The sequence below is a fragment of the Chrysochloris asiatica genome, unplaced genomic scaffold (genome assembly GCF_000296735.1).
Source record: "Chrysochloris asiatica unplaced genomic scaffold, ChrAsi1.0 scaffold00425, whole genome shotgun sequence".
Classification (NCBI taxonomy): Eukaryota; Metazoa; Chordata; class Mammalia; order Afrosoricida; family Chrysochloridae; genus Chrysochloris; species Chrysochloris asiatica.
In genome coordinates, this window is record NW_006408943.1 from 98,442 (window position 1) to 111,239 (window position 12,798).

The window sequence follows — 12,798 nt, forward strand, 5'->3', positions numbered from 1 at the left end:
TTCAAACCATACCTGTTGCTTCCAGTCAATTCGGACTCAAAGCAACCTAAAGGATAAAGTACAATGGTCCCATAAGATTTCCAAGCTGTAAATCTGTATGAAAACAGATGGCCACATCCTTCTCCCAAAGAGCAACTGATGGCTGATGAGATCAAACTGTCAAATTTTCAGTTAGTAGCTGAGTGCTTAGCCGCTGTGCCACGACAGCTCCTCTTTTTAAGAATAACAAAAATGAAACCAAACTCATGGCCATCAAGTCTAAGGACAAAGTAGAGCTTGCCTTGTAGGGTTTCCAAGATTGTTAAATCCTTACAGAAGCAAACTGCTGCACCTTTCTCCCACTGAGTGGTTTTGAACCCCAACCTCGTGATTAGCAGCCAAGTGTTTTAACCACTGCACCACCAGAAATATATATATATTTTTTTTTTTAAGAAAAGGAAGGCTAATTTATTCTGAACCTGAAGTTTAACTTGCAAATGTTATAAGGTGGTTCTTAGCATTCTTTGAAACAGGAGGGGTCCCCACGTGGGCTCTGGAAGAAAAGCCACCTCAGATAGTGGGTGGATGGCAGGTTGTGGGGGCATATGTGGAGGGGGGCCTGACTGCAAAGGGATCTATCTTCCTACATGAGAAAGGATTCCCTTTGTGCAGGCCTGGCAGCTCCTAAAACAAAACACATTCAGATGCTTATTTACAAGCTAAGGCAGCAAGGCATCCCCAGGGCGGGAGCCGTTTTCCTTTATTTTGTTTTTGAAGATTTGCCATCCCCCAAGCCTTAGGCTTTCCACTTTGGAGAGTCTGGTGCCTATTGGATTTGTGTGACGGCATTTCAAAAGCAGGCCTCTGTCTCTGTTTCTCTAAATGTAGGATTGTATGTTCAGGCCCATAAAGATTCAGAAACCCCCGCAACTTCAAAAATGCCTCGGTTCCTGGATCTGGCCCTGCTCTCTCCTAGACGGTCTCCTTTCTCTTCCTTCATTCTCCAAGACCGGATAGATGATGTAAGTCCCTAAGGGCGGTGATGGAGTCCTGGTGTGGCGCTGTGGGTTAATGCGCTGGACTGTAAAGATGGTGTGATCCAAAAGGTCAGTGGTTCAAAGCTCACCAGCCACTCCTTGGAAACCTTTACAGGGTCCCTATGGGTCAGAACCGATGAGACAGCACATAACAACAAGGGAGGTGACAAGACAAGGAGAGGGGCTGCGGAGGTTCTAATTCTCTGGTCTGAGTGACATGTTACTCTGTGCCTGCAGAAAGAGAGAAAGAGGGCCAGAAAGAGAGAGTAGAGGGTCAAAGCCAAAGAAATGTCAAGGAATGGCTTTCCACCCTAGGACTAGCCTTCCTTTCAAGAGTGAAGGTGCAATGCGCGCCCTCTAGTGGCCCCCAGGACATCCTGGCCCATCTCAGGGGGAGACCCTGAGAAACTAAAGGCAGGGCCAGGAACTCCATCTCAGCCCTGAGGCATGGCATACACCTTGCATGGCAACTGGGTGACTTTCAATTATCACTACCTAAGTTTAGCTGGGAGTCCTGGTATGGTGCTGTGGATTAATGCACCAGACTGCAAAGTCGTTTGAACTGTAAGGTCGGAGGTTCAAAATCACCAGCTGCTTCCTGGAAACCCTATGCAGGGTCGTTATGGGTCGGAAGTGACTTGATGGCACTTAACAACAAGAAGTTTAGCAAATGTCTTCTGAGCATCATTTAGATAGGGCACAGGCCTGGGTAGTCTCTGGGACTGCAGACAGTTTGCAACAACATTAACGTTGTTGTTGTAAGATTCAGTGACCATGTATAGGGTGTCTGAAGAGCAGCTGGTGGGTTAGAACTGGTGACCTTACAGTTCCCAGTCCAGTGTTGATCCTATAGCGCCACACCAGGAGTCCCAATACTAACTTAAAGGTTGGTAATTTGTACCCACTCAGGCGTACCACGGAAGAAAGATCTGCTTCTGTTAAAATTACTGTCAAGAAAACACTACAGAGCAATTCTAGTATGTATAATTCTATACAGGGTTGCTGTGAGTCAGAACTGACTCAAGGCATATAACAAAACATAGACTTCTAGACTTCTAGGAGTAATAGAAACATGTAATAGTTTCTGGAAGTATATCATTGGTTGACATATCAGGACCCCCATTTTACAGAAACTGAAGCTTGTAAAATCAATTGACTCACCTCACAACTGAGGCTGCAGCGGTATAAGCCCAGCTGCCCAGCTGACTTCTGGCTCCCCTAGGGCCTGTCCCCTATCTTGCCTCCAGCTTGTTCCTTCCTGCCTCTGCCAGTGAGAACATGACTCCCTCCCTCCTGTGGATGCCCTTGGTCTTATTTCCAGTGTCGTGGCCTGAAGCCCCTTGGGCCCCAAGCTCCGGGTCTCCAAGGCCAAGTTCTGAATTTTTCCTATCTTTCCTGCAGCCTCCTCCGACTCTCCTCTTTACCCTTACTCTGCTCCTGCTTACCGACTACCAGCTTATCTAATCATATCTACTTAAGTGCTCCGCCATCACTGTGACCTCCCGTGGTGGGGCATGTATCCTTTTAAAAAGTAAAGAGTGATTTCTGATTTCTGTACGCAATATGAAAACCGCAAGACCATATAAAAACAATGGCCCAGCGTTCTACCACCTAAAGATGCTTGTCTTGATGTTAAACTTTGGTTTATATGTATTTTTCAATCCCTGTTCCAGGCTCCTATTATCCTTTCTTTTCCCAGCAAGCCAAGTCAGGGCAAAGCTCTGTATTCTACTTTTGGGAAAAAATGTAACCTAGCCTGAGTATTTACACACGGATTTAAATGATAGATGATCCCCTCGCCTGGGTGCCCGAGTGAGGGGTAAGTCAGGTGGCTTCCAAGGACGCCTACAAGGGAGAAGCGGGCGGTTCTAGCACTTGCCAGGTACACGGACTCCAGGGAAGGGGAGAGGAATCTGCCCAATTCACAGTTGAGTGCGGAAGGGTCTCAGTTCCGCGTGTGCAGTGAAGGGGAACGACACGAGACAGGACTCGATATGGGGTCGTTTCAAATTTCAAGTGATTCCTTCGGAAAGAAACACCCTTCTAGGAAAAAACTTATGGCAAGCTCCGGAGGTGAATTCTGGTCCCAGGACTGAGCAAAGGCCCCCACCTTGGGCCTAGGGTCCCGGAAGAGAAGCTGGTGGGCCGGGCAAAGAGCTCCCGCCAAATTTAGGCCACCAGCCCCGTGGGGACATGGTCTCGCGAGAACTATCAGCCGGCGCGCAGCTGAGGACAGGCTGCCCTTCCCGGCGCGGCTTCGGCGGCTTAGTGCGCAGGCGCGGCCGGCGGGTTTCCCCGGGCTACAACCGCCGCTGTCGCTGCCGCCCGCCTGTCCGCCGCCCTGCGCCATGGCGGGCTGCATGGCTCGGGCTCCGCGGGGTTCCGAGGCGCGCCTTAGCCTCGCTACCTTCCTGCTGGGAGCCTCGGTGCTCGCGCTGCCGCTACTCACGCGCGCCGGCCTGCAGGGCCGCACTGGGCTGGCGCTCTACGTGGCTGGGCTCAATGCGCTGCTGTTACTGCTCTACCGGCCACCGCGCTACCAGGTGGGGGCCGGACCGGGCGGGGACCCCGCACCTCCTCTCCCTGGGCCAGGGCTGCCGGGAGCGGGATCCGCGGAGAGGACACTCCTATCACGGGCGTGCTTTTGAGCCTCAAGTCCAGGTCTGACCAGGGACCCCTCGTCTCAGGGCTCTGGAGGCGTCCGGTGCTGGGCCCCCTCTACCTCGCGGAGTGGGTGTTCAGTTGCAGTTCGTGCGGCTCAGAAACTGCGGCAGCTGCGCTGGGGTGGTAGGAGGGAGCTTCCCAGTTGTTTTATTGTAATTTAAGGTGTGGAGCATTACCACCTGCTGCCAAGTCTTAGGTCAGAGACCCCGCATGTGGAGCTCCGGGTCTCCTGGCGGCGTTTGCTGCATGGATTTGTGAAGATCCTGCCTGTCAGCGCGGTTTCCGGGGTTTCCCCCCAGCCCTGACTAGTAGTAGCAATAATAGTAAAGGCAACTAAAACTTATGTAGCATTTTTCAGTGCTTTATGTGGGTGATCTCATCAGTCCTTAAGAGGTAGGTACTGTTGTTAGCTCCACTTTGTGGATGGGGAAACTGAGATCCAGAGAGGTTAAGTAGCTTGTCCAAAGGCACACAGCTGGGGAAAGATACAGGTGGGATTTGGACCCAAGCCTCTCTCTGTGACTGTAAGTGACCTCCTTATCCCAAGAAGGCCAGCAGCCTGGTTTTGTGCTCTCAGAACGACCTGGTGACTGCGCTCTTTTGGGTCTATTTCAGATAGCCATTCGAGCATGTTTCCTTGGTTTTGTGTTTGGCTGCGGCATGCTGCTAAGTTTTAGCCAATCTTCTTGGAATCACTTTGGCTGGTAAGAAGTACTTTGGGGGTAATGGTTTTGAGAAGAGGGTGGCTGGATCCAGAGGGTCAGCAGCCGCTTTTCCTTGTCCCCTCATCTCATTTTGACTGGCTGAAGGCAATTTAGGGTTCTGTGGAAACATGTTGTTAGTTTCCACTGAGATGGCCATCCTTCTGACATTGTGATTTCCTGCCTGGATTGCTTCTGTCGCAGGCAGAAAGGATGTCCCTGGCACGCTCCAGACACTGTAGCTGCTGGGACAGTATTTATCGATATGATGAGTCCTTTCTGGAAGGGAACACAGATCCTCAGAGTCGGGAGGGTCAAGGCTGCAGTTTTTTTTATAAGCCTTTTCCATCTCTAATTTCCATCTAGCGCAGCCCTCATGCCCACTGTAGGGTTTCCTGCCGCTAGAATTGCAATCCTTTGAGCCTTGTAGTCCCTGACCTAGATATGAACTAGTGGCTTCAAGGTAAACAGCTTCATCTCCTGTTAGCCTCTGAGCCATCTAATCCTTCTTTGTGCTAGGATGATTTCAGTTTTGTTGTTTTGCAGCTGACATACATCACAACTTTCTTTTGATATTTCCCTCTTTTATGGTTTACCTTGTGTGTGTTGTCATTTTAAAAGGACTGAAGGATCCATAATGCCTTTGTGACTAGTTATTGTTTGCCTATGACCTTCAAAAATGTTGTCGCTTTAAAGCCCCACTGTCTGCAAACCTGAGGGTGTAATGCTACCTATAGGCACTTCTCCAGGCAGGTGACAAAACAGGTATTTCCATCTTGAAATCAGAGATAGTTAGCAAGACCAAATCCATTCTTTTATGTCTTCCTGGCTTGATTCCCTTGCCCTCACTTACCATTTCCTATTTGTTTTCCCATAGGTACATGTGCTCCCTGTCACTATTCCACTATTCTGAATACTTAGTGACTGCAGTCAATAATCCCAAAAGTCTATCCTTGGATTCCTTCCTCCTGAATCACAGTCTGGAGTATACTGTCGCTGCCCTTTCCTCCTGGATAGAGTTCACACTTGAAAATATCTTCTGGCCAGGTTAGTGTGTCCTATCCCCCAGAGGAGAAAGGTGGCTTCCATGAAAGCCACCGACCGCAGTGACCTTGGTCCACCTCTCATGCCTAATCCCTGTGAGCGGTTTTCTCGCAGACCTGGGTCCTCACTAAACTGTTTATAAAGGATGGGTGAGCACTGCCTAGGAACGCTGCTTCTGGATTCCGCCGTGAGGATGTGCTGACCTTGTACATTAAACCTGCCGTAATGGAGACCACCATCTGGTGTGACTTCCCAACCATCAGTACTTAGAATTAGAGGAGGTTTGGTTATATTCCACTTTGATGACTTGAGAGAGGAGCTCTACTTTAGATTTAATGATTTAGTGCTCAATTGGTAACTGAAAGGTCAGTGGTTCGAACCCACCAGCCACTTCCTAGGAGAAATGTGTGACAGTCTGCTTCTACAAAGATCTTTGTTGTTAAATGCCATTGAGTCGGTTCTGACTCATAGTGACCCTGAATAGAGTTTCCTGGAGTCCTGATGTGGTGCGCTAGGATAAGCACTGGACTGCTAACCGCAAGGTTGGTGTTTCACACCCTACTAGCCACTCCTTGGAAACTCTATACAGAGCCACTGTGAGTTGGAACCAACTCAACAGCACTTAATAACAACAACATAGGGTTTCCGAGGAACAACTTGCAGTTAGCGGTCCAGTGCTTATCCTACAACGCCACCTAAGTGCTGTCGAGTCAGTTCTGACTCATAGCCATAGGGTTTCTGATGAGTGGCTGATGGATTTGAATCTCTGACCTTGAGGTTAGTGGTCCAGTGCTTACGCTGCAGCCTTGGAAACCCCACAGGGGGCAGTTCTCCTCTGTTCTTTGTGTCCTGTAGAGTTGTTATGAGTGGGGATCGTCTGCTTGATGGCATTGGGTTTGGGGGATTTTTGAGGGGACAGGTATGACTTGAAATTTAATTAGCAATAAACTACTGCATCTGGAACCTACTCTGGAGTTAAACTTCCCACAGTTGAGGAAATATGTGGTGGCTCCCAAACCAAACATCAAGCATGTTCCCATCGGAATATGTATTGTAGAGCTATGCTCCATAAGGTTTTCTTGGCTGCGGCCTTTACAGAGAAACCCTGGCGATGCAACGGGTAAGCACTTAACTGCTAATCAAAAGATTGGTGGTTTGAAACCACTCAGCCACTCTGCAGGAGAAAGATTGGGGATCTGCTCCCATAAAGATAGCAACCACGAAAACCCTATGGGCTATTAAAAAGCAACAGCAACCCTCTAGGGCAGGTCCACTTTGCCACATGAGGTCGCTGTGAGTTAGAAATGAACTTGACGACACTTAACAATAACCATCTTTAAGGAAGCAGATTGATTGCCAGAACTTTCTTCCATGGTGCCAATGGGTGGATTCAGCCTGCCAACCTTTAGGTTAATGGTTCTTTGCTTCACATAACTGTTCCTATGGTCCCCAAGTGAAAGACACTGGCAGGTGGATATGACCCAGATAGCCACCAGTCTAGGAGAGGAGCCTTCCTTATCTTACGCTGTAATAGGGTTGCTGCCCGTTTGAAGTAAATGGATGAAGAGCACAATTTTGGGAACCGTGTTTTGTTCCAACTCAGTTGTAATGTGCTGGCAAATGCTAACTGCCCACTGGCGTGTTTTCTGATGTTTCCATCTTTGGAGAACTAATAGGCTCCTTTGTTTGTGACTAACTTCCTGACTGCACAGTTTTCCTTTGGTTACTGCTGTCTCTCTTTCGCAGAACTGAAGCAGGTCACCTGGCTGAGCACCGCCGGGCTGCTGATGGTGGTCTTTGGGGAGTGCCTGAGGAAGGCAGCCATGTTTACAGCGGGCTCCAACTTCAATCATGTAGTACAGAATGAAAAGTCAGATACTCACACCCTGGTGACCAGCGGCGTTTACGCTTGGTTCCGGCATCCTTCTTACGTTGGGTGGTTTTACTGGAGCATTGGAACCCAGGTACAGTATCCAATAGGAGACCGGCCTCTTTGGCTTTTTTCAGATAATTCATGTTATATAAAAGTCACCGTTATAAAGTGTACAGTTCAGTGGTTTTCAGGTAGTCTCAAATTTGTTGGTCTTTGGTTATTTTATTTTTTTAATAAACCAAACTATAGCATCTTTAAGAGTCCTGGTGTGGTGCTGTAGGATAAGCGCTGGACCACAGAGTTGGTGTGAACCACAAGATTGGCAGTTCAAACCCACCAGCCACTACTTGGAAACCCTATATAGGGTTTCTATGAATCGGAACTGACTTGAAAGCACTTAATAACAAAGACAGCATCGCATCTTTGAGGAGCCCTGGTGGCGCTGTGGGTTAGACATTGGGCTGCAAACAGCAAGGCCAGCCGTTCAAACCCATTAGCTGCTCCTTAGGAGAAAGATGAAACTGTCTGCTCTCCTAAAGAGTTATAGTCTCAGAAACCTTATATTGGGTTGCTATGAGTTAGAATTGACTTGATGCCAGTGGGTATATCATGTTCATTATTAGAATAGGAAGCCCTCCAGCAAGATGGATTGGCACAGTGGCAGCTACAGTGGGCTCAAGCATAACAACAACTGTGAGATTGCACAGGGTCGCTATGAGTGGGAACCGACTTGACGGCACCTAACGATACCAACAACTTTGGGTAAAAGTTGACAGAGCAAACTCGTTTTCCATTGCACAGCTTTTCAACATTTGTTTCATGCTATTGGTTACAATCCCTTCAGCGTAACAGCACTTCCTCCCTGGGTTCCCCGATTCCATCTGTCCTCCTTTCCTGGCCCTGCCTGCCTTCTTCTGAGGTGAGGTTTTTGGGCTAATGCTGTCCTCTGGTCTTCTCTAATTGATTATATCAAGGAGTCTTCCTCCCTAGGGTTATTGCTCACTCTTCAGGCCTGCCTATTCTTTGGCTAAAAATTGATCTCGGGGGGTGAGTTCAGTTCCAGGCTTGAAGGGTGTCTAAGGGCCACGGTCTTGGGGATTCCTCTAGTCGTTATGATATTGAATTTTGTTCTATATTTTTTTCTCTCTGTCTCAGACCTTTAATTGTGACCCTGATTAGAGTAGTGGTAACTGAGCACCATCTAGTTCTGGTCTCCGGGCAGAGGCAGCTGTAGTTCGAGTAGTTTGTTAGTTCTTTGGACTAATTTTACCCTTGAATCTTCTATTTTCTTCACTCTGCTTCGTTCCAGGTGAAGGGAGCCCAAGAGTTGCATCTTAGCTAGCCCCTTCCAAACTTTAAAAACCACAGTTGCTCTTCACCAAATAGGATGTAGAACATAGTCATTAGGTACTTTGTCATGTCAACTGACCTAGGTGTCCCCTGTGTTAACTTAATACTTCAAGTCATAATCAAGTGCAAGTCAAGAGTTTAGAGAACTGAATTAGTCATGAATGTTCTTGTTCTATGTCTAATAGATGTCTTAAAACATGTAAACTTTTAGTGATTCCAGGTGTTGTGACCCCCATCTGCTGTACCCCATCTCTGCCTCTTTAACTTAGATATGCAGCACTCCAATCTAGTGGCAGCCCAGCTGATTTTCATTGTTGGTGTTATTGAGTGCCACTGAGGCCGTTCCAACTCATAGCAACCCTGTATAGGGTCTCCAGGGAGCAGCTGGTGGGTTTGAACTCTCAACCTTGTGGTTCACAGTCCTGTGTTGATCCTACAGCGCCACACTAGGAGTCTGATTTTCATTAGAGCTAGGTATTAATGAGGCCAAGGGCATGCATGAACTTGTCACTTTGCTCTATCTCAGACTGCAGACAGATCCTTTGTTTCTTGACAGTTGTCTCTTGGCTCTAGAAGGACTTAGCCAGGGAAGGTAACTAACATATGGACAGTTTGTCACCTCTTTGATGAGATCAAAGCCGAACCCCCAAGCCTCTCATCAGCAATGCATATTCATTTGGGACCCTCTGGTGGCCCCAAAGGTGTGGCAGCAACAGGTTACAGCATAAGAATTTACCTATGCTGTTACCTGTTGTGATTGTTGTTGTTAGGTAGCATGCATCAAGTTGGTTCTAACTCTTAGCAACCCTGTGCACAACAGAAACACTGCCCAATCCTACGCCGTCCTCACAATTGTTACGCCTGAGCCCATTGCTGCTGTCACTGTCAGTCCGTCTTGTTGGGGGTCTTCCTCTTGTTCACGGACCCTCTACTTTACCAAGCATGATGTCCTTCTCCAGGGACCGGTCCCTTCTGATAACACGTCCAAAGTATTGAAAATACATTTTTTGTGTCATAGTTTGTTTTGTTTATTTGTTTTGTGTAGCTTTTTAAAATTATTTTTTGGTGTCAGAAAATTGTATTTGTTATAGAATACAACTGTATGGCTGAGATCCACTTTTTGGTTTGGTTTGGTTTTGGTGGAGACAGGCACAGCCATAAACTATCTCAGCAATTTCTACATGTACAACTTCTCGGTGACACTGGTTACATTCTTTAAGCTGGACTATAATTCCCGCCCTCCTTCTCCAAATTGTTGCACCAGAGCATTTATTTGGAAGCCTGTTTTTCTGGAACATGTAAAACTCCTGCGTTCACAGTCGCAGTCCCTGGGAACTAACTGGCTTCCATTGAATAGTAACACTCCTCATCCATACTTCTACATACGTGTAGAACTTTCCTGTCTGACCACAGCAGAGCTTGCTAGATGGTGACTCAACACATACGTCTGTGTGACGGTGTGTGTATAAATGAGATGAGAGTTTTGCAGCAGAAGTTAACCTTGACCTTAACACAGTCCTTTGTATTTCCTGTCGCTGGTAACGCTGTCCACCAGGTGGACTTCACAGCTCATCGGCGGTGTGGCTGGTCCAGTTCTGGCTCCAGCAGGGACCCTCCCCTTCCCTTTCCAGTACTACAGTTGGGGTTGGGGTAGCAGCGCTGCATTGAGGTTTTCTGGGAGGAATCTAATGGTTTGATGGGTGGGAAGGGCTCCCCCTAGGGTTGAGAACACAGCTAGCACTGGATCAGCGGTAGTCTAGATATGCGCCAGGCTCAAGGTGTCAGTGGCTTACCTGGGGAAAAAAAACACCTCTTTGGGGCCAGGTGGTGGGCAGGTGGGTGCTCCTCCAGGGGCTAGGGGATGCTTCTGGTTTTGAAAAACTGTTTGGCTGTGGATTACATTATAAAAAAGTAGAAAACCCAGGAGTGAAGGAGATACAAGGTGGAGAGTGGAAACTGGGCCTAGTGGCTGTGTGTCAAGGCCTTGAATGCTGAGCTATGGAGCTGGGGTGCAGGTGCTGATCAGAGTGGTTTCAGAAGCTCAGTTGGGTGGCAGCGCATCTAGAGTAGAGGGGAAGAGGCAGGAGGCCTGGACCAGGAAGGCAGCGTGTGCAGGGACAGAACTCCCTGTCGTGGTGTTTCCGAGGTGGGAAGAGGAGGAGCTGCCATCACCCTCACCTGAGTGGGTGGACATCAGAGAATGCTCTTGCCTTTGAATTTTGAGATTTACCTTGGGTAAGAGCAGCAACAGGCAACAGAGAAAAAACCACAGGGAGAGTTTGAGTGCCGCGTGGAAGTAACGGTATACATTCAGGTCCCTACAGCCTAATAGCAGTGGGCCAGTGACACCCAGACCCTGCCCTTCAAAGACACCCCTCCCCGCCAATGTACCAGAGAGGAGCTTTGGTAGTATAGTGGATTGCGAGTTGGCCTGCTAACCGCAAGGACAGCAGTTTGAGTCTGCCACCTGCTCCATGATAGAAAGATGAGGCTTTCTGCTCTCGTAAAGATTTACAGCCTCAGAAATCCTATACAGGGTTACTATGAGTCAGGACCAACTCCACAGCACACCACCAACCAATGCACCAGAGACTCTCCTGAGCTTTGGCACGCAAGTTGCATGGGTATGGGAGAGAGACAAGTACTGCAGTACTCGGCCCTGACCAGCTTCGTCTCTGCTCCCCCTGCCAGGTGATGCTCTGTAACCCAGTCTGCGGGGTCGCCTACGCCTTGACAGTATGGCGGTTTTTCCGCGATCGAACAGAAGAGGAAGAGATCTCCCTGATTCATTTTTTCGGAGAGGAGTACTTAGAGTACAAGAAGAGGGTGCCCACAGGCCTGCCTTTCATCAAGGGGGTCAAGGTGGACCTATAACCGGCAGCCAGCTGGTCACCCAGCAGGCAGGACTTTCTTAGTTATTTTATATGTCACCAATTACTACTGGAATGTCATTCAAGACCAAGTGGTCAGAGGCCTCAGGACCAAAGGACCTGCCAGGTGATTCATTCTCGTGCTGATTTGTGGTAGGACAGAACCAAGAGGTCAGCAAAGCGCAGATAACAGCAATACAAAGCGGCCCCTACACCGCCACCTGGCAGAGGACAAGGCCACACCCCACTTCCCCACGAACGAACGAGAATGTGTCTTAAGTGATCACAAAGACTTTGGAACAGCTGAGCCACTGCTCCTAACCACATGGCTGCAGCCGACAGACAGCGGGCATTCCGCGCTTATTAGTGTTAAAAAGACATTGACGTCCTTTCAAATAACAGGAAATCCCAAACAGCACAGCTTTAAACTCTTTTGTTTCTGTCCTCAAATGCATGAACGTCTAGACACTTTTAAAAACACTTCCTTATCAGATGCTTTGCCCAGATATATATTGAACTGTATTTACATATCTATTTTTTATAAATAATAGGTCCATTCAAAGGGGGCTCCTTTCGGGTTTATAGCCACAACTTTTATGTGTCAGCAAGTAAGCACAGACACTGCAAGATGCTCTGGCCCAGTGTGGCTGCGTGTCACGTGTTAGTGACACTGGCTGTGACCCCCAGACCTCTTTGGGCTCTCTTGGGGTCTTTGTTCCTGATCTTCTCCCAAGGGGGGCACTGTTATAGGTGACAGGTGTGTCCTTTCCCCCTTAGCCAGCAAGTGCTTAGTGAATGTCTGCCTACCCCATGCAGGATATTGTTAACAGCTGAGAACTACCACTCTCCATTTAGTTGGGATTTTATTCTCATTTTACCATTGCTTCTGCGTTTGCGCTTCACTTTAAATCTCTTTTTTTCTCAAATTTTGTTCTCAAAATCCCATGGTTTCTCATGCTGTTTCAAACTGTCTTTTTCCCAAAGGGGTTTGAGCAAACACAACTAACATTCAAGAAGACTGACTCATGAAAATAGTCTTAAATAGAGCCAGTCACTCCACTTGTGTCTGTATCACCCTGCCCCCTGCCCCTCAGACCCCACCCCCCAATTTGGGGGAGAGTGGTTTGTTTTATGAGTCAGATGTTAAACTTGAAGAGATGAGAGGTTTGTTTGGTTCTGGAGTAAATGCTGAACTGGATCTCCATGTGAGACCTGCCCATTCAGTTTCTCGGTGGCAGTGATGAAGTATGAATGTGAAGGCAGCGTGCCACACTGTGCGG

General features: G+C 48.1%; 1 protein-coding gene across 1 annotated transcript; it reads left to right on the plus strand.

The window, feature by feature from the left end:
• Positions 1-3,364: 3,364 nt before the first annotated feature.
• ICMT (isoprenylcysteine carboxyl methyltransferase) lies at positions 3,365-11,522 on the plus strand. Its single transcript, XM_006876910.1, has 5 exons — positions 3,365-3,559; positions 4,296-4,384; positions 5,259-5,428; positions 7,172-7,389; positions 11,340-11,522. Exons 1-5 carry the CDS (start codon positions 3,365-3,367, stop codon positions 11,520-11,522), a joined length of 855 nt encoding a protein of 284 aa, XP_006876972.1.
• Positions 11,523-12,798: the final 1,276 nt, after the last annotated feature.

Excerpts from the sequence above, each read along its gene's own strand:
- ICMT (XM_006876910.1), top strand. The coding sequence starts at position 3,365 with ATGGCGGGCTGCATGGCTCGGGCTCCGCGGGGTTCCGAGGCGCGCCTT. Across the intron at positions 4,385-5,258 it reads TCTTGGAATCACTTTGGCTG|GTACATGTGCTCCCTGTCAC; the intron begins GTAAGAAGTACT and ends GTTTTCCCATAG. Across the intron at positions 5,429-7,171 it reads TGAAAATATCTTCTGGCCAG|AACTGAAGCAGGTCACCTGG; the intron begins GTTAGTGTGTCC and ends TCTCTTTCGCAG.